The sequence below is a fragment of the Alosa sapidissima genome, chromosome 9, assembly GCF_018492685.1.
Source record: "Alosa sapidissima isolate fAloSap1 chromosome 9, fAloSap1.pri, whole genome shotgun sequence".
Taxonomy (NCBI): Eukaryota; Metazoa; Chordata; class Actinopteri; order Clupeiformes; family Clupeidae; genus Alosa; species Alosa sapidissima.
This window is the reverse complement of record NC_055965.1, coordinates 5,958,670-5,978,669: the sequence shown is the minus strand read 5'-3', so window position 1 is coordinate 5,978,669 and position 20,000 is coordinate 5,958,670. Positions and strand designations below refer to the sequence as shown.

At 48.8% G+C, this 20,000-nt stretch overlaps 1 protein-coding gene across 1 annotated transcript in view; it reads left to right on the top strand.

The window, feature by feature from the left end:
• Positions 1 to 20,000, top strand: part of LOC121719810 (alpha-1,6-mannosylglycoprotein 6-beta-N-acetylglucosaminyltransferase B) — a 55,728-nt gene that overhangs the window by 8,573 nt on the left and 27,155 nt on the right. The window contains exon 2 of the mRNA XM_042105591.1: positions 17,797 to 17,928. Coding sequence (XP_041961525.1) covers positions 17,891 to 17,928 — 38 coding nt within the window. The 5' untranslated portion in view covers positions 17,797 to 17,890. The remainder of the gene's footprint in view (positions 1 to 17,796; positions 17,929 to 20,000) is intronic.

Here is a 20,000-nt window from a genome sequence, read left to right as displayed (position 1 = left end):
GTGTGTGCGTATGCGTGTGTGTGTGTGTGTGTGTGTGTGTGTGTGTGTGTGTGTGTGTGTGTGGCTGCTTGTATGTATGGTGTTTGTCTGTGTAATTAAATGGATAGGTGCCATATAAAAGTAATGATTATTTAATTATTTAATTATTTAACCACTGTCCCTTGCCTTATGGCATTCGGTGACGTATTTGGCAGCAAGATTTGCTGTCTGTCCCCGCTGTCCGAGTAAGACTGCCATTATTTCTTGTTCTTCTAGATTTCTGAACCCTGGGATTAGGCTTGTAAGCCTGTCAAAGTATGACTTACGTATAGTTGTATATTTCTCACAGTGAAGAAGAAAGTGCACCTCAGTCTCAACCTCACCTCTCTCTCTCTCTCTCTCTCTCTCTCTCTCTCTCTCTCTCTCTCTCTCACTGTTAATGTGCTGGAGGCTTTATTATTATCTCCTCCCAAACTGAGGTGTTGACAAATATGTCATAAGCATCACAGTCCTCCACTCTAGCCAAGATCTCTCTCTCTCCCTCTCTCTCTCTTTCTCTCTCTCTCTCTCTCTCTCTCTCTCTCACTCCTCCTTTTTGTCTCTGCCACCACCCAGCAGGGTTCTTGGTTGCAGCCTCTCACTCTCTCTACCACCTGAAAATGAAGCGCTAATGCCAATCTGGAGGAGAGCTCATTTGGCTCCCCTGAAAAATACATCCCACAGCACAACAGAGAGAGAGAGAGAGGAGTTGGATCTTCTACTTTTGGGAGGGAAATAAACTCTTCAGAGTGTTGCGAATAAATCATTTACCTGGGTAAGGAGTCTGTGGGAGAGGGCTGAACAATGTTGCAGGGGTAAGAAACAACTCTTAATTCACCAGGTGCTGTGGAGACATGAAAGAGAAGCAGATTTGACTTTTTTTTCTTTTTGCATCAAAAAAAAAAAAGAAACTTGCTGATTCGGATCTTTTGTGGTGCAACTGCTGTAGCCACTAGTGTTCACAGCAATCCCCCACCGCACCACACCGCACCATGCCGCCCCCCTCCCCTCTCCACCACACACACATCCCACCCCACATCTCCCCACTGTGGGGTAATTTAGTCGACGATTCTTTTTCTTCTTCGAGAGAGCAGAGCTGCTGCATTAATCAGTGAGAACTACAAAGCTATTATTAACACACACACGCGCACGTGTGTGTGTGTGTGTGTGTGTGTCTTGGTGTGGATTGGATGTGTGCCTGAGAAATTATGTGTGTGTGTGTGTGTGTGTGTGTGTGTGTGTGTGTGTGTGTGTGTGTGTGTGTGTGTGTGTGTGTGTGTGTGTGTGTGTGAGAGAGAGAGAGAGAGAGAGAGAGTGACTACCAGAGAGTGCACAGTGACACTCTTGACACTCTAATTAGTGTGTATGTTTGTGTGATTGTGTACATATGCCATTTTGAGAGACACTCTCATTGTACTGTATGTGTTTGTAAGTAGGTCTATGTACACCTGCATGTTTTTTCACCCTTGGCATTCCTAAACGTGTGTGTGTGTGTGTGTGTGTGTGTGTATACATGCTCGTAAATGTGTGTGTGCGTGTGTGTGTGTGTGTGTGTGTGTGTGAATGCGTCCACACTTGTGCGTGCCTGCTGCTCACTTTACAAATGAGCCGAGCCCGCGGTGGCAGCCAGCGTGTGTCCGCTCTGCTCAGCTCAGCCTGCCAGGCCAGGCGTGGGGAGCGGAGGGGTAGCCTGTAAGGCCCTCGCCTCTAAAGTGTCTGCGTGTGCAGAAACACCCAGAGTCGGCCAGCGATGTCGGGTGTGTGTGTGGGGGGGGGGGGGGGGGGGGGTGGGCTGCCTACCGACTCCTGTCTCCCCTGCGGTGGCTTCCGATCGATGCGCTTGTTAACAACCTCGCCCGCAATAACTGGCATCTCATCAGCCTGGGCACTCGGCCCCCTCAGCCATCTGCAGCGCCAACCTCCAGACTACGGAGCTCATGGCGGGGCCCCCACGCGTGCGCACACCAGGCGGAGGACACCAGGAGCCTGGAGGGGTGGCTACCGTCTGGGTCTTCACGGAGAACACGGTCGTCTGCGAAAAGACTGTCGATCAGAGTCTCCCGGCGCGGAGAAGTGAGACGGGGTCGCCTTAATTGGAAGGTTCCGGAAGGCTGCAGGTGACAGAGTGACACTCTGCTTCCTGTACAGATAGATGAAGAGAGAGAGAGAGAGAGAGAGAGAGAGAGAGAGAGAGAGCTACCTTGGCTGCCAGCTCAACTCAAGCCTCAACTCTTGAATTTTTGTCCAACTTGTAACTTTTTTTCCTTTCCTTCTTCCTTCGTCCCTTGCTCCTCTCAGAGCTGGTGATGGTAGAAGAAGTGCAAGTGGTAGCAGGGGAGGGAGGAAGAGGAGGAGTAGAGGGAGGAAGAGGAGGAGAGGACCTTGGGGTTTTTGCATCAGACGAGTGCCCTGCAGACAGAAGCAGACGGGAGCTGCCAAATGCACATCATGAGAGGCCTTCAGAGAGATGCAGTTTTCACTGGGAAAGACATGAGGCAGGCAATGGCCAGAAGGAAAGAGCGAGAGAGAGAGAGAGAGAGGTGGAGATATTGATACAGAGAGCTTGAGAGATGAGGACTATAGAGACTTTAAGTGTGTGTGTGTGTGTGTGTGTGTGTGTGTGTGTGTGTGTGTGTGTGTGTGTGTGTGTGTGTGTGTGTGTGTGTGTGTGAGAGAGAGAGTTGAGGCGAGTTGGAGCACAACAGTGGTGATTTATCTGTGAGCGCCTCTGTGACAGCCCTCCAGCCCTCGAGCACTTGGAGGAGAAGAGAGGAGAGGAGAGGGGAGAGGAAAGGAGAGGGAATGAGAGAGAGAGAGAGAGAGAGGAAAAGAAGAGATGACAGCCTCATCTTCCAGCACTGTTGTTTTAAATGCTTTTTGTGAAGAAGTACCTGTGGTACTTAATTGGCTGAACAAACTGAGACAGTCTGATAGATCCTAATGTGTTTCTAATGACAGATATATCCTAATGTATTACTAATGACTGATAGATCCTAATGTATTACTAATGACTTATTTATTGTAGTAGTTAGGATTATACAGGAAGATGTTAACACCTGCTGGGCATTACTGCCTGTCGCACCTCCGCCGGTGCCCATGGGTCAGTTGCAGGGTCATCAGCCAGAAACCACCATTCACCAACGTTTCGCTCCTTTAATTCTGGTACGTCTCCTGGTGGCGGAGCAGTGACAGGGACGTCTCCCCGTCACCCCCTGCAGCTGATGGGCGTTGTCCCCTGCGGCTGTTGTCTGGGGTTAGGTGTTCTTCCCCCAAGTTTTGTCCTTCCTCCTAAGCCAGAGCAAAAAGCTCCCTTTTTCAGCCTCCTCTGCCAGATCCTTTATTGCCTTCCTCTGGTGAGTCCCACATCCCTCAGGAGGCGTGTGGTTGACAAGTCCATGAAGCCTCGGCATCCAACCTCCACTGGGTAGATGGTAGTCTTCCAGCCAGCCTCCCGGCACTCAGCAGCCAGCTCTGAGTACTTGGCCTTCTTGCGTTCGAAGGCGGCCTCAATCCCCTCCTCCGTAGGTACTGTGAGCTCGATGAGGATCGCTGCTCTTGCCTTGGCTGACCACACAACTATGTCTGGCCAGAGAGATGTGGTGGTGATCTCCGTGGGGAACTGAAGCTTCCTGTCGAGGTCGACCCTCATGCTCCACTCCTCGTCAGGGGAGAAGGGCCTTGATGTTTCTCTTGGCCTGATGCTTCTCTTGACCCCTCCTTCCGCAACAAAGGTGGTGGGGTCCTCTGCAGGTGGCAGTGTTTTACTTCCCTGTCGACACTCCTCCAGCACTTCAGCTAGCTTCCTCAGGACTTGGTTATGGCGCCATCTATAGCGGCCCTGTGAGAGTGTGATCTTACAGCCTGACAAGATGTGCTGGAGGCTTACGTTGGGAGTATTGCAGAGCGTGCAACGTTCCTCACTTCCGAACCACTGGTGGAGGTTCTGAGGGCAGGGAAGCGTGTCGTAGGTTGAGCGGATGAGGAAGCTGAATCTTGCCTGTGGGATCTTGCACACGTCTGACCAACTGACGTTCCTGCTTGTAATTCCCTCCCAGGTTGTCCAGCTTCCTTGCCGACCCTGCGACACGGCTTTGATCTTGTAGCGGTCTTCCTCCATCCTCGTCACCTCCGCCACCACCATCTCCTTCCTTTCCTTGCAGTTGGCCTTGGACCAGAAGCGTGACGCGTCTCCCCATCCTAGGCCTGCTCTTCCTACCTGGACTCTGCCCATGATCTCCTGATGTTGGAGCCAACTGATAGCTTGGTCGACCTCTTCAGCAGTCTTGCTGTACATGCTGCTGTCTGAAGGAGGGTGGTGACATTGTCCATGTAGCTCCTTGTGGAAGTGGGGGAAGCCTCTGACCAGTTGGCAGTTTGATCCCTCCTACCATTTGCCTTGCGCCGATGAGGATTATCTCAAATGCTGCTACGAACAGTATCGGAGAAATGGCACATCCCATTGCAATTCCGACTTCAAGCCGCTGCCACCCAGTAGTGAAGTCCTGTGCGGAGAAGCACATCTGCAGGTTGTTAAAATACTGTGCTACCAAGTTCTTGACGCAGGTGGGCATGTGGAAGAAATCCATGGCATAGTTGATCAGCTGGTGCGGGACTGATCCATACGCATTGGTAAGGTCAAGCTAGATGACGTGCAGGTCGATCTTCTCCCGCTTAGCTTTCTGGATTTGGTCCCAGATCATTGTGGAGTGCTCTACGCATCCGGGGAATCCTGGCACTCCTGCTTTCTGGCAGTTGGTGTCGATATAGCCATTCTCAAGCAGGTAGTTGGTCATCCTTCTGGCAAGTACTGAGAAGAAGATCTTTCCTTCTACATTCAGTAGGGCGATGTTACGGAACTGGCCGGTGTCTTTGGAGTTTGTTTCCTTGGGGATGAAGACTGCTATGGCTCTTTGCCACTCAGATGGAATGAGTTGCTTTTTCCAGGCAGTTCTCATTAGGTACCATAGCAGCTCTAGTACCTTGGGGCAGTTCTTATAGAGCTTGTAGGGGACTCCGTTGGGGCCTGGTGCAGAAGCGGACCTTGCCTTCCCCACGACTTGCCTGACCTCACTGAGCTTGGGAGGCATGGTGTTAAACGCAGCTGTTGGCTGTGCGGGCTGAGGTACGGTGTTCCTAAGGGGACGCTCCTTTGCGGATCACTGTACTGTTCTCTGACATGCTGTTCCAACTGCTCCCTGGTGGTTTCGAGCTTGCCAGTCTTCTTTTCCTCCAGCAGCGGTCTGGCGTGCTTAAAGGGATCCTTGAAGAAACTGGCTCGCTCTTTTTGCTTCCGCCTGTTGCGTTTCCGATTGCGTTCAGCTCTGCGAAGCCCGGCTAGTCTTTTCCTGACCTCCTCCCACAGGGCTTTCAGCCCCTCTTTGTCTGCATGGGTTGCCTTTCTCCAGTTCTTACGGAGTTGCCGACGCCTTTGCACCAGGTGGAGGATTTCCTTTTCTCTCCTTCCCTTCTCTCTTAGGGCTGTCCTCTGTCTGGGGACAAGCTCGCCATACCTGTCCTTGCAGGTCTGGTATATGATGTCCCCAATCAGATTTAGCTTAGCTTCCTCCCCTCCATGCAGTGATTCTTCTAGGGTTTTGATCAGGTCTGCATCCAGTGCACGCCATACCTCTGCTCTGGAGGATCTTCTCCTCATTTCCTGGAGTTCTGGTATTCTCGTAATCCATTTCCATTGCCGTTGTCACCGCGTAGTACGTCCTGTTGGGCCCATCTTTCATCCCGCCTCTCGGAGGGCCCACGGGTTGTTGCTTCTTGCGATTCTTCATAGTTAGCGTTGGGTGTCTCTCTACTGAGAGACCAGTGGGTTGGGTAACTAGCCGCCCATAGTAGGTAATGCAAAGAGAATGTGCAGAGAAATGATTCCAGGTCGTGTCTGGGAACTAACCTCATGAATGAGCTTTCCTTGAGCTGTCAAAGAAACCCCCTGTTTCCAGTGTTCTCCTATTGATCATTTCCCGTTCAATCTCCTTTTTTATTTCATGACCATTGACAGGCCACTGTCCAGGTTGCCACCAAGCCTTACAGCCTTGTTAAATGTGAGTTGTGTTGGGAAGGAAAAAAGCAACAATCAGTATGCAGTTTGGGACTTCTTGCCAGCTATCTGGTATCTGGAGCTTCTAATGGGCAATTTATCAGCCCATGATTACTGCTGCTCCTCAACGGTTGCTCACTCTCAAGGCTCACAGCTCGCTGGTGTTTCTAATTTACACGTGTTCAACAAGAGTGACTGAGCAAAAGACTACACCTCCCAGAGTGCTCCAGGCTTAGCCCTCAGTTGGGACAGGTGAGGGTTTTATGATGAGGTGTGTCATATTGTGACCACCAGTGCCATTCCGGAACAGGATGAGCTTAGCCATGCTGTCTGCATGGGTTTCTATGTGCAGTGTCTGTCTGGGATGGTGGAATAAATAACCCTGTTGAAGAATTCAAATCAGTGTAACACTGTTTTAATTGGCTATTTATTGAGCAACACCTGTGCACTTCAGCGTGCTTGCCACATATTGTAGACACACTGACATATGCGCGCATGCTTGTGCACACACACACACACGCACACAGAAACAGCAAGACATTATCCAGATGGATGCTAATCAGGTTCTGCATATTGCCCGATTCTGAGAGTAATCATTATGTATTGTGCAAATATGCTTCAGTTTAATTGCCATGAAACCATATTAGATGTTCCATACCACCACATCCACTGTTTTGGTGTTAGACCTGCAGAGTTGCCATTTTGTGTTCTTTTGTCCACCTCTAAAAGTCATTATGTCTCTTATTTCTTCTGTTTGTGTCCACTAAGTTGTGTGTGGACGCCACTGGTGTCCTGATTTCCCTCTCAGCCAGAGGAAGGCGTTCAAACGAGGGTCAAACTAATGTCAGCCTGAGCAAATTTCCCTATATGTCCTCTCCATGCGTGGATTGGCCATTCCGGGGCAGCCAAGCTTGAAATGAAACTGACTGGGAGCTGTGTTGATTTCAGTAAGACAGAGATGTTTGTTTCTCCTTTACTCTCCTTCTCACCCTCACCCCCTTCTCTCCCTCTCTCTCTCTCTCCCTCTCTCTCTTTCTCCCTCTCTCTCTTTCTCCATCTCTTTCTCCCTCCTCTCCATCTCTCTCTTTCTTCCTCTCCCCCTCTCTCTCTCTCTCTCTCTCTCTCAAGCGTGTGTGTTAATACTTGTTTTTCTAGTCGAGTCAGGTGTGCTCTCTAATAGGCTTGGTTTCACCTCCCCCCACTGGAAAGCAGAACGCATCAATCACATTTTACTCAACACGTTATTATTAACACGAGTGTGCCTGTGTGTGTGTGTTCTTGCCAGTAAATAAATGATTCTTCGAGTTATAATTACATTTTAAAATGGTCTCTGTGTAATCTTTAACTCCTCTCCTGTTACTTATGGCTAACTCACATCTCTGTTATCTGGATGGGAGGGGTTGGAGTAGCTGTAAAAATACATTGGCTCATGTGGATCTAAGTCATTTCATATAATAGCACTCAGTGATAAAGTATGGGACAGTGCATCAGTGTGGTCACTTAACACACCCTCCATGCAGCTCTGATGTAGAGGCTGTGTCAGATCTAATGACCACGTGTTATGAATGGCACTGTGAACACACACAAGAGAAGAGGCTTTGCAATCAGGCTGGTTTAGACATCATGTCATCTAGCTTCAGGGGTGTGTGTGTGATGGAGATGAATCTTAACATATGAAGTCCTCCACACACACACAAACACATACACATACTGTACAAACGCAGACACACACACAGACACATACACACACACAAACACACACACACACATTCACACACACAAACAAACAAGCACACACACTCACACAAACAAACACACACACACACACACACACACACACACAGAGAAAGATACACACACACAAACACAGACAACACAGACACACACACATGAGCCATGCTCCTCATTCCCACACCCCGGCCTCCTCACCTGGCTAAGATCTATATCTAAACGTAAACACAAGGGCGCTCAGTCGTCGCTCGGTCAGCCGCCAATCGATATGGCAATTATCTTTGTTTGGCCCACGTGTCGTCAGCGGCCGAGTGGAAATGAGGTCACGCAGCAGGCAGATGGCGGAGTTAGCTCTGCCCCGGTGCACTGTGGGAGAGTCCGAGCCCTTTTCAGAAGCAGTGCGAGAGCTGATTTGTCATGATTTAAGTGTATTAAGAATGCACTGTGGGCTGACCTTGGCTGAGGCTGCGGGAGAGAGGGTGTGTGTGTGTGTGTGTGTGTGTGCACGCGTGTGGAGGCGCTTGGGTGTTTTACTTGAGATTAGAATGGGGAGCTTTTCCATGTGTCTGTAGGTCGCTGTCCAAGGTTCTGAAGAGGACGCTCTCAGTTAAAGCTGCATGGGCTGCAGGCTTATGCACTTTTTAAAGATGTGTTGTTATGATAAGTTTTTTATTGAACCGTCCAAGTCATTGTAAATTATAGTATATATTAATTTATTATACGGCTCTTCACAATGATAGTAGAACGCTCCATTGACTTGAATGGGATTTCCCAACATTCTACGGTCAAATATGTATGGACCATCATTATCGGGAAAATAAGTCGCGACAGGGTGAATCGGATCGGTTGAGCGGTAATTACATGGATATATTTTACCGTAGAACGTTGGGAAATCCCATTCAATTCAATTCAATGGAGCGTTCTACTAACATTGTGAAGAGCCATATAATAAATTCATGCAATTACCGCTGAAACATATAATTACCGCTGTCAATGGCAACGGATTTTGTGCTTCTGATTTACGTCTTTTATATCACTCTGTAATGGAACTTCATTCAAAAGTGAAAGCAGACGGTTGTTGAATTTTTGATTCAAGTTCAGTGTGTGTTGCAAATAATTTGTTTCTCAGCAAAAGCCACAACGAAAAGGTGTGAAGCAAGACCACTTGGGGTCCGGTTCGCCCTGTTGGAATTTTCCCGATAATGACCAGCGTTCCATACATTATCTCGCTTATTATACGGTTACTTACGCAAAGGACAATTAAACCCACACCTGCTGTTGCCAAATGCCAGCTGTGCCGTAGGTGTTTATACGACAGATCTGTTGTCTGTTTGCTCACAAACACTCTGTAAGGTGCGTCTCCTTCCACTCTAATTGTTTGTTTACATCTGTCTCTGTCTATGTGTCATGGAGCTCAACTCCCCGAGAAAGGTGGCACTGACACCACTGTCATGCGTTCAGTTTCCAGACAGCACACAAGCTGATAATCTGTGTATCTTACCGGAATTGTAAGACATTTTCTATAAACAGTTAAAGATGAATAAGTTTGATGGATCTGTCTATCTTATCTTGTGTGTCTGTTGTCAGAAGATCAGTGAGGAGCTTCTGTGTCTTTAGTTTTTTTCTCTCTTCCTCTCTAGATGGTCTCCCTCTTTCACTCCCTCCCGTCTTCTGTTATCTTTCCATTTGACCTCTGTTGCCCTGCCAACACTCTCCCTTTATCTCTGCCTCTGTAGCTGTTTGTTCTCTCTCATAAACTTTACCATCTCTCTCTCCACTTCCTTCCCTCCCTCTCTCCCTCTCTCCCTACTCTATCTCTTTATTTAGAACTGCTTTTATCACCCCCCCCCGCTTCTCTTTGCTTCACAAGCCTGTCTGTCTTATTCTCTCTCTCTCTTCTTTCTCTATCTCTCTCTCTTCTTTCTCCCGCTCCCTCTCCCCCTTTCCCCCTCTTCTTCTCTCCACCTTCTCCTCCCATCTCTCCCTCCTTATTTAGTTCTCCAGACAGTAGGCTCCATCCGGGAGGCCCAGAGGTGTCTCCTCTCCCCCCTCACACCCTCCCCCCTCTCCCTCCTCACCCTCCTCTCCCCCCTCCCCCCTCTCCCCCCTCCCTCCTCACCCTTGATGGATCTTATTGGTGCTTATCACGTCTGCGGGGCGGCTGCCGGGGAGGACAGCCAGGCTGGCCCCTCCAACCCCTCACTCGGAGCGAGAGAAAGAGAGATAGACAGACAGGAAAAGAGAGTGAATGAATGGAAAGATGAATACACCCTCTGGTCCTGTATCATGAGCTCATATTTTAGCCGAATTACAAACACGGCGTTTGATATTGCACAAGGCCAAGTCAACGCCGCCTGAGGGAGGCCGGATTCATTTAGCTGCCGAATGTCGGCCGAGGCTAAACGTTCTAACACGTGAAGGCTCATGGATACAAAGACGAAAAACTCAGCGATATTCACAAACAGACAGTGTGTGTGTGTGTGTGTGTCCTCTGAAGTTTGAGTGGATTTGTTAGTGCTGTGTTTGTTTGTTTGTGTTGTTTATGTCGGTGTGTGGCCTCGAGGGCTGGACCAGACTTTTTTATCATAAAAAGCCTAAAATGTTTTTGTTTTTGGATAAAATTAAAAAAGTGCCCTCTGACATGCTCCCTGGATAAATGAGTTGGCTACTCTATATGTGCCTTTGCATCAGCCCAATAAACACTGGAAAAGTTAATTGCAAGTCATCCTCAGCAATTACTGTGTTTTGCCCTAGAAGACCTTAATAAAGGACTCACACTTCATCACTGTTAAGGGGGGCACCGCATGTGCTTTGTGTGTGTGTGTGTGTGTGTGTGTGTGTGTGTGTGTGTGTGTGTGTGTGTGTGTGTAAAAGAGAGAGAGAGAGGGGAAGCGAGTAAACATGTCTATGCTTGCTGAACCATCACTATCACAACCATCACATTTTAGTGTTTTGTTTTTTAAGTGTGTGTGTGTGTGTGTGTGTGTGTGTGTGTGTGTGTGTGTGTGTGTGTCTGTCTGTCTGTGGGTGTGCTTTAGGGGAGTGTTGGTATGTAATTTCAAGTGTGTGTTTTTTTTTTTGTCAAGACAGAAAAAAGTGTGTGTGTGTGTGTGTGTGTGTGTGTGCGCAGTAGAGAGGTGATGCAGCTGCAGTCATTTATCTCTGGGGGAGAGCTGCCTTCAGCTCTAAGCTTTCAGCACATCAGCCAGAGTACAGACTGATAACCCCAGTCTGAGAGAGCAATCTAGCACACACACACACACACACACACACACACACACACACACACACACAGTGCCGTGGGCTCTCGTGGCTGCAGTGGTCTGTCCACTGAGACCAGGCTGACAGACACTGACAGCTCTTATGGAGCCGCGTGTGTGGACCCAGGAGTCAGCCTTCGCTCAAGAACACACACACACACACACAGACGCACACACAAACACACACACACACACACACACACACACACACACACACACACACACACACACACAGATAGATTCACACACAGATAGACTATACAAAACCACACAGTAAAGTACACACTCTCTCAAACACATGCATGCACACAATTACATACACATACACACACACTCAAAATCACACACCCATAAGCACATACTGTTATTCAGTAAAGAGGACACATTAACACATTTTTTCTCTTCTATAACTCTCTCTCTCTCACACACACACACACACACACACACACACACACACACACACACACACACACACACACCCACACACACACTTTCACACAAACAGACACAGTGATGTGCAGACACACTCACGCATATATTCAGACGGCGCCTATTGCGCTCGATTAATAATGAACGCAGTGGAGACGACATCAAACTGGGCCGTCATCTTTTTTTCATGCCATCGATGGCGCTGACCAACCCACGAGCATCTCACGTCACATGTCCCTCACTCTCTCCCAGACGCCACCACATGATGGAGCAGCCCCATCAGTCACCATATTGCCTCTCTCTCACACACTCAACAGCAAGAAAAAAAGCATATCATGGAGTGTGTATGTGTGTGTGTGTGTGTGTGTGTGTGTGTGTGATGAAACACGCTATGATGCGAACATGCTCAGTACAGCCATATGGTGACTCCTGTGAGGCTCGAGGGAGATCAGAGAAGACTGTGATATCATTATCTCCACCCCACTCTGTCTGTCGTGGCCATATGATGTGTACATTATGTCCAGTGTGTGTGTACAGTGTGTTGGCGTATGCTTCTCCTGCCTGTGTGGATGTATACGTTAACTCCCAGAGCTCTATATGCACCCGTGCCATCTGGACGCGTCGTGTTGGCTGTGGGCAGAAACGTGGCAGGAGCGTATAGTTCTACAGGTGCACTGATGAAGACAGGGAGTGGGGGGGTGATTGACCGCTCTTATGGCACCTAATCGCTTTTCGTTTATCATGCTAACAGCTTGTGTTATAGCACTTCAACAACGTAAACAACACGTAGTGGTCACCGAAGAAAAGAGAGAACACTTTAAAGACTTAAAAGACTAAACAGAAAGACGAGTGCAACCCATCCTCCTGGCTCCTCCATGGGTTTGTTTGCTCTCGTGCTGTTGGTTCGGGCCGCACTGTAAGTGGACGACTGCGCGCGCGCGCGCACGCTAATTGCGTCCTCTCTCACCCCAAGCTCCGCTCTCCGTCCACTGTTCAAACAACCCAGACAGCCGGACACAAAAGGTCGCACGTCTCAGACTTAACAACTCCCTCGTCGCTCTAAGCCCCGTCGGAAAGCGAGAGAGTCCGTCAGGAAGGGGTTGGTGAGGGGGAGTGGGACACATCATTTAGCTAAAAGCCATTTAATGACGCGACGCCAGGAATTTTTCTCTCCCCGCGTCTCTTTCCGGGAAGAGTAATTTGACCATCGGGGGCAACAGGCTTTATGAATCTCCATCAAAGGGGAGAAAGAACTCAATTAGGCTCCAACTAATGCAATTACATATTCGAGGAAGCTTTTTTTTCCGCCCATGAGTTGTAATGAGGGGACATTGCGAGTGGATCTCGCCGGGCAAAATTAATCATTCGTCACTTTCTCTTCCAGTGTCTGTGTGGAGTGTGTGTGTGTGCGTGTGTGTGTGTGTGGTACAGCGACTCTGTATGCATGCGCGTCTGCTGAGATCGAGCTCGATTGTGAAGTGGCTCTGTCTATTTCTGTTGTTCTTTAATAAATGGCTCAGGTTCCCTGCGGTATGCTGTCTCTGTCACCGCATGCGGTATCCCAGACTTGACACACCCTTTCAAATTGATTTAGACCTCCTGGCGGATGTTGGTCAAAATTCTTTTTAAAAAAGATGATTTCGGGGGCATGATTTCTCAATTTACAACACTGTTGAATCCCGTCGCTCCTTTACGAGACACCCAGTCTTGCTACACTATCAGCATGCTAAGCTGCACTCTTGCCCATGTGAGGCCCTCTCTCTCTCTGTGTGTGTGTGTGTGTGTGTGAGGTGAGAGACACAGGACAGGGTCTCTGTGGAGACTGGGCTGGAGTGCTCTCCAGAGCAGGCCCCCCCATGATGGATGACGGCTCCATCTGCTCGGAGCACATGAGTGAGTGTGTGTGTGTGTGTGTGTGTGTGTGTGTGTGTGTATGTGTGTGTGTGTCTCACGCCGAGCCTCCGAGCGCTCCTCTGGCACGACAACACAGAGCTCCAGCAGCTGGGGGCTCCTCTCCAGCAGAGGCTCCTAGGAGAGGCGGCTGAAGAGGGCTGGGGGTTTGGAGGGAGACGTGGGGGTGGAGGAGGAGGTGGTGGAGGAGGAGGAGGTGGTGGAGAAGGCTGTTAGAGACCCCCCCCCCCCCTCCTCCTCCAGGGCCCATTATCCACCCAGATGGGCCTGAAGAGGGTGAGAGGGTCGGGATGGAGAGCCACCGAACACTGAACAGGAGAGAGAGAGATGGAGAGAGATGGAGAGAGTGAAAGAGAGGAGGAGAGAAGGACTAAGAAAGAATGAAATAGATTAAGAGAGAGAAAACACAAGAAAGTGAAGCATAAAAAGTGTGCAAGGCAGAAAGCAGAAAGAGAGAGAGAGAGAGAGAGAGAGAGGGAAGAAGAGAGGGAAAGAGTGAAAGTGAGCAATCTTATGACACTGGAGAGCTCCTCTCTCTCTGAGGTGGCTGTAGAGGTGGAGAGTTAGAGGCTGCTGCTGGCTCATCCTGTAACTTACCCCCCCCCCCCCCCTCTCTCTGTACCCTGGAGCCACCAGCCCTCACATCACTCACCTACACAGTTATGCATGAAGCAGATGCCTGTAGTTAAGTCTCTGCAGAGCCAGGACCAGGGGCTAGAACATAGATCCACCTGTACACATTATATACAGTTTACTGTAGATATCGGAATGCTTACATGTGGGTAAAAGACACTTTCAACTAAATTACTTGCGAAATAATATATAAACTGTATTCAAAACTGTCAATTACCACCAATCATGATCATCCTAATGAATGAATTTGTTTGTCTTTTTCGTTACCATCAATGATCGTCCTAATTAATTTTTAATTACCATGAATGATCACCATAATGAATGAATTCTGTGTTTAAATCAGATACACTAGAGTGTGTGTATCTCTGTGTGGGGGAGATGGCTGTGGGGCAGGTGGAATAGGTAGCAGTGGCTTTGTGCAGTGAGAGAAGAGCTGCTGGAGAAATGACTACTCATGGAGATGAACACAGCAGAGAAACATCAACAGATCTGACATCTGTGCTAGTCTGTCATGTTTTCACCATGTTGCCACAACAACTACAGCAAGACTTCCTTTCTACTTCCTCCTGTTCTTGTCTAAGAGACAATATTACAAGTGCAACTTAATTAAACAGCACACGCTGTCAGGGCTAAAGCAGTGTTTCATGAGCCTGGCAGTCCTGCTAATTGTTATGTGTGTTTTTAAGTCACAATATGGGAATTATCGTGTGTGTGTGTGTGATTATGATTATGAGTTATTTTGAACTGCGCTGGTTAATTGCACCTCGCCTGATCTTATTCTGAACCGCTGTGAGAACACGGCCCAATTGAGATGTATTGCTGCACGGCTCTCTGCCCATTTGCTCAGCGTGGGGCCGGCAAACAGGCGTGCTTTGCGTGACAGGCTCAGCCTGACTGCCAGTGTTTACCGTGCCTCAGTCGTCCTTGAGGTATCAAAGCTCTGGAAACATGGCCCACCCCCCACCCCCACCTCCCTTTAACAACAAAGCTCTGGAAACATGGCCCAGAACAGGCAGTACCCCCCCGACCTCCCTTTAACAACAAAGCAACACCCATAAAATATTTACAGTGTCTTTTTGGTTTCGGCCGGTGAGAGGCCATCCTTGTTGTTGCACAGGGGGTCCTAAACAAAGCGTAGGCAGCCAGAAAGGGTGTGTGAGAGAGAGAGAGAGAGAGAGAGAGAGAGAGAGAGAGAAAAAGCTATATCTGGAGGCTCTGCTGTGAGGAAAATTGCCCCATAAGTCATTTGACGGAGGAGTGGAGGCAGGGGCTGGAGCCTTAAATTCCTCCTGGTCAAACATTGCTCGCAGCTCAGGAGGACGGGGTGGGGTGGGGGGGTGTAGAGGGGCTAGATGAGTTGCTGGTGTTTCTCTCAGGTGAAATTTACTTTGTTTCCTGTGCCATGCCAGTAGCACAGCCCCCCCCCCCCCCCCCAGGCACCCATCCATCATGGTGACTAAATAAAGTGATGGCAACCTTTTGCCCTGATCTGGCCTCGGCGACAGAGACGCCCCCTTTCACACACACACACACACACACACACACACACACACACACACACACACACACACACACACACTCTGAAATGTGGATCGATACGAGGAGGGGAATCCAGACCTCCCAGTAGAAGTGTGAGAGAACGCAAGAAAGCTGGGCCGGTCCCTCTCCCCGCGGGACGTCCGACACGTCCGGTTAAAACCAGGCGCCCAGCGACGCGAGACGGTGTAACGCAAGGCTGGACAGCGTAAGTGAAATGGCGAAGATCTTTCATTCCCCCCTTGGGTGCAACGACGGGAGATTGATCTAATCTGACACACGAGCATGTGGCATTTTGGCAGAGAGACGTCGCCTTCAGGCTCCTACTGTGTCTGCGCTCTTCTCCTTTTGATCTGACTTGGACTCGGGTTGTACCATGTACGGCTTTCCACCTTACAGATACAGAACGCCGCTGTAATGCAGCAGTGCATAGTTTAGCAAGCAGCTTCCGCTGGTCCTCATTTGAAACAATTTGCACACATTTTCACCAAATTACATCCATTTGTTTTCAGTCTTAATGTGCATTTCTGTCCAAAGCAGTAGTTTGCACACACACAAACACACACACACACACACAGAAAGAGATGAGATTTGCTGTGTTCAGTGAAGAGTGAGACACCTGGTCTGTGGTCGGCATGATCAAGTGCCTCTCGTGTTTTCAGTGTTGGGCTGCTCCTCTGGCTGGGACAGGCTCCAGATGGGATCGCTGTCTGGGCTGCTTCTCTCTCCTGCTCTGGGTGCTGTGATGGAGGAGATGCACTTATGGAGCCCACTTTCGCACACTTACACACACACACACACACACACACACACACACACACACATGCACACACACACACATGCACACACACAGAAACGCGAGTGTGTGATCCAATGCCAAGCAAAATGGAGCAACTACAGGCATTGATCTGGTCTGGTAATGGACGTTTGAGGGAAAAGAGGTGCCATCATTGGTGGTGTGGATCAGAAGAGGTTTATCAGTAAATAGGGGTGATGGAGGTGAGGTGATGCCCCCCCCCACCCACCCCCCTGCCCCTTACCTCTGCTCACTTTGCTAATGGATGCTCTCTGCCGTCGCCACGGCGATCCGCCTCTCACCCCGCCTCTTGTTATTGATACTGGAATGGAGACGGGAGGTGAAGTGAGTCTCTTCTCTACCAGGAGCAGAAAAAGAGAGAGAGAAAGAGAGAGAAAGAGATTAAAAGGGTTAAAATATAAATGCACGAAGGAGGTGAGTGGGGCTACGGTACAGTGTGGTGCTGCGCTGCGCTGCGCTGCGCTGTGCACTGAGCTTCCCTCGGTCTCCACTTCAATAATGCAGCCCTCAAAAAGAGACAAGAAAGGGAAATGGAAGAAATGGAAAAGATGAAAAAGAGAACCACGAGGCTTTGAAAGTGAAACGCTGTCCGCGGATTCGTTCTCACTTGCGTACGGAACAGGCCTCCATCTCCAGTGTTCCGTGTGGCGCTCTCGGGGCCTTTTGATGTCTTGTCTTTGAGTTCCTCACTTGTCTGCCGGTTCCTTCTCTCTGATCTTTTATGATACGTAATTAAGACTGTTCTGGGATGTTAAGATTGACACTGCGAAATTATCCTGGTGAGGTCTGCCACTGCACCTTTTTTGATTAAAAATACTCAATATAAAAAGGCGACTGCCACAGACATCATAAATATTTCAGAAACTGCAGCAGTGCTCTAAACTTTTTCCCTTTTCACTCAGAAAAGAATTGCCATCTATTTCGGTAAACAGTGATAAAAATTCCTAAAGTATCCCCTGGGGATCACTGCCAAAAATTTCACAGTTGTGTGGAAGCTATTTTTGAAACCCCCCCCATCCCCCACCACCACCACCACCACCACCCATCCCCTGAACGCCGCAACCTTGCAAGTCAACAATTGTAAATATTTCACTCGTATGTTGATTTATTTACTGTGCTCCTGCTTATGCTCAGTGGGTGGGCGCACCAAGTCAATTTTACATTTATATGCTGCTCAGTCAGTCAGTCAGTCTGTTGGGGGACAGGTTTAGTTCAGGGTCTGCTTCATGCTCAGCACGAGAGCCAATGGCAGAGATGAATGTCAAAATGACCATCAAATTTGACCACAATACAAGACACTAGTCCTTTTAGGAATGTCCTTGCACATTTTTAATAATAGAATAGAATAGAAAAGATGTAGTGTGATGTAATGATTGCATGTGTGTGTGTGTGTGTGTGTGTGTGTTGGTCAGGTTCCTGGGTGTGCCCCCTGGCAGAGGAAGCTGCCCTCTGACTGGACCGCTGCCCTTTGACCTCATCTACACGGACTACCACGGCCTGCAGCAGATGAAGCAGCACATGGGCCTCTCGCTCAAAAAACACAAGTGAGTAAGGCTGATGGGGTGTGTGTGTGTGTGTGTGTGTGTGTGTGTGTGTGAGAGAGAGAGAGAGAGAGAGGGAGAGGGAGGGAGAGGGGGGGGGGGGGAGACAGACAATGTGTATAATTATGTCATTATCATGTTGTATGCATTCAAAGTGTGTGTGTGGCCATGCGAATGTATCTAGAATTAAATCATCATGCTTTACTACTCCGTGTGTGCATGTGTGCGTGTTTGTTTGTTCAAGTTTTTGTTTATGTTTGTGTTGTGTTGTTTGTGTTGTGTTTGTGTCAGCTCGCGTCCGTGCTTCATTAAAAATGCCTGAGACACACACACACACACACACAAGTTCAGTCTCCATTCATCTGAAGTAGGTGCTAAATGACCGACACCTTGCAGGGCTGGCCATGCACACAAAGACTCAGTCCAAGAAAAACAGATAAAGATTAACTTGTAGAGGTAGACACACACAAATACACACATACTGTATATACACACATGCACAGGTATCAGACTTAGCCATCTCAGAAATCAGTCTTTTTGTCCTGAGATGGTCTCTGCCTTTGGAGGTTTATCTGTTGTTTATTTATTGGAAAAAGGTGTGTGTGTGTGTGAGAGAGTGAGAGAGAGAGAGAGAGTGCATTGTTCTGGAATTTTCTTTGAGACATATGTAAGCACATATCTGTTCAAAGCTGCCTCCATCTACAGCCCATGTAACCACCTTGTCAACAAATTATCATTGTTATGGGGCTGTCAGCTCCTCAATGTCTATAACACGTATCGATCTATGAAGCACAGGGGATGAGACAGAACGATACTCATACATGCACTCACACACACACACACACACAACACACACACACACACACACACACACACACAGACACTGGTGTACACACTCACAAACACACACACACACACACAATCACAATACACACAAACAAACACACACACACACACACACACACACACACACACACACACACACACACACACACACACACACACACACACACACACACACTCACAAACACACACACACAATAGCGTTTACCCACACAGTGCTTGCTGAGTGGCAGACAGCTTGACTCAAATTGACATCAGATAACGGAGAAGCGCCTATGCCATGTATTTTTAAAATCCAATTACGTCGCCGACAAGTGTTTTTGAGAGAGAGAGAGAGAAAGAGAGAGGGATGGGGAGAGAGAAGAAAGTAGAAAAGCATAGAGGAGGAAAAGAAAGCAAGAAAGGAAGGCTGAGAGGGAAAAAGAGAACAAGAGGGTGGAAAGCAGAGAAAGAATGAGAGAGGGGGAGAGAGGTAGCGAGAGAGAGAATGAGAGAGGGGGAGAGAGGTAGCGAGAGAGAGAATGAGAGAGGGAGAGAGAGGTAGCGAGAGAGAGAATGAGAGAGGGAGAGAGAGGTAGCAAGAGAGAGAATGAGAGAGGGGGAGAGAGGTAGCGAGAGAGAGAATGAGAGAGGGAGAGAGAGGTAGCGAGAGAAAAAGGAGGGAGGGGGAGAGAGGTAGCGAGAGAGAGAATGAGAGAGGGGGAGAGAGGTAGCGAGAGAGAGAATGAGAGAGGGAGAGAGAGGTAGCGAGAGAGAGAATGAGAGAGGGGGAGAGAGGTAGCAAGAGAGAGAATGAGAGAGGGAGAGAGAGGTAGCGAGAGAAAAAGGAGAGAGGGGAGAGAGGTAATGAGAGAGAGAAAATGAGAGAGGTAGAGAGAGGTAGAGAGAGAGAGAATGCTGCGGCTTTGTTCCAATCCTCCTCCAGCCTCGGTGGCGTCTGGCCTATTTCCAAACAGATACACACACACACACACACACACACACACCCCTACCCACACACTCCTGTCTGACACTTCCTAATTGCATGCTGAGGTCAGCAGTTAGCAAGATGTGCTCATAGTTTTGTGGCTTTTGATTTTTCTGCCCCCTCATCCCTAGCCCACCCTCCACCCCCAACTCCTAAGCGACTTTTAATGTTTTGATCTGAAATCGGCGCCATCAATCTCCCTCTGGGTATCGATCCGAGGTTTGTGATGCATGCTGGGAAGGCAGGATGCTTCAGGTGGATGACT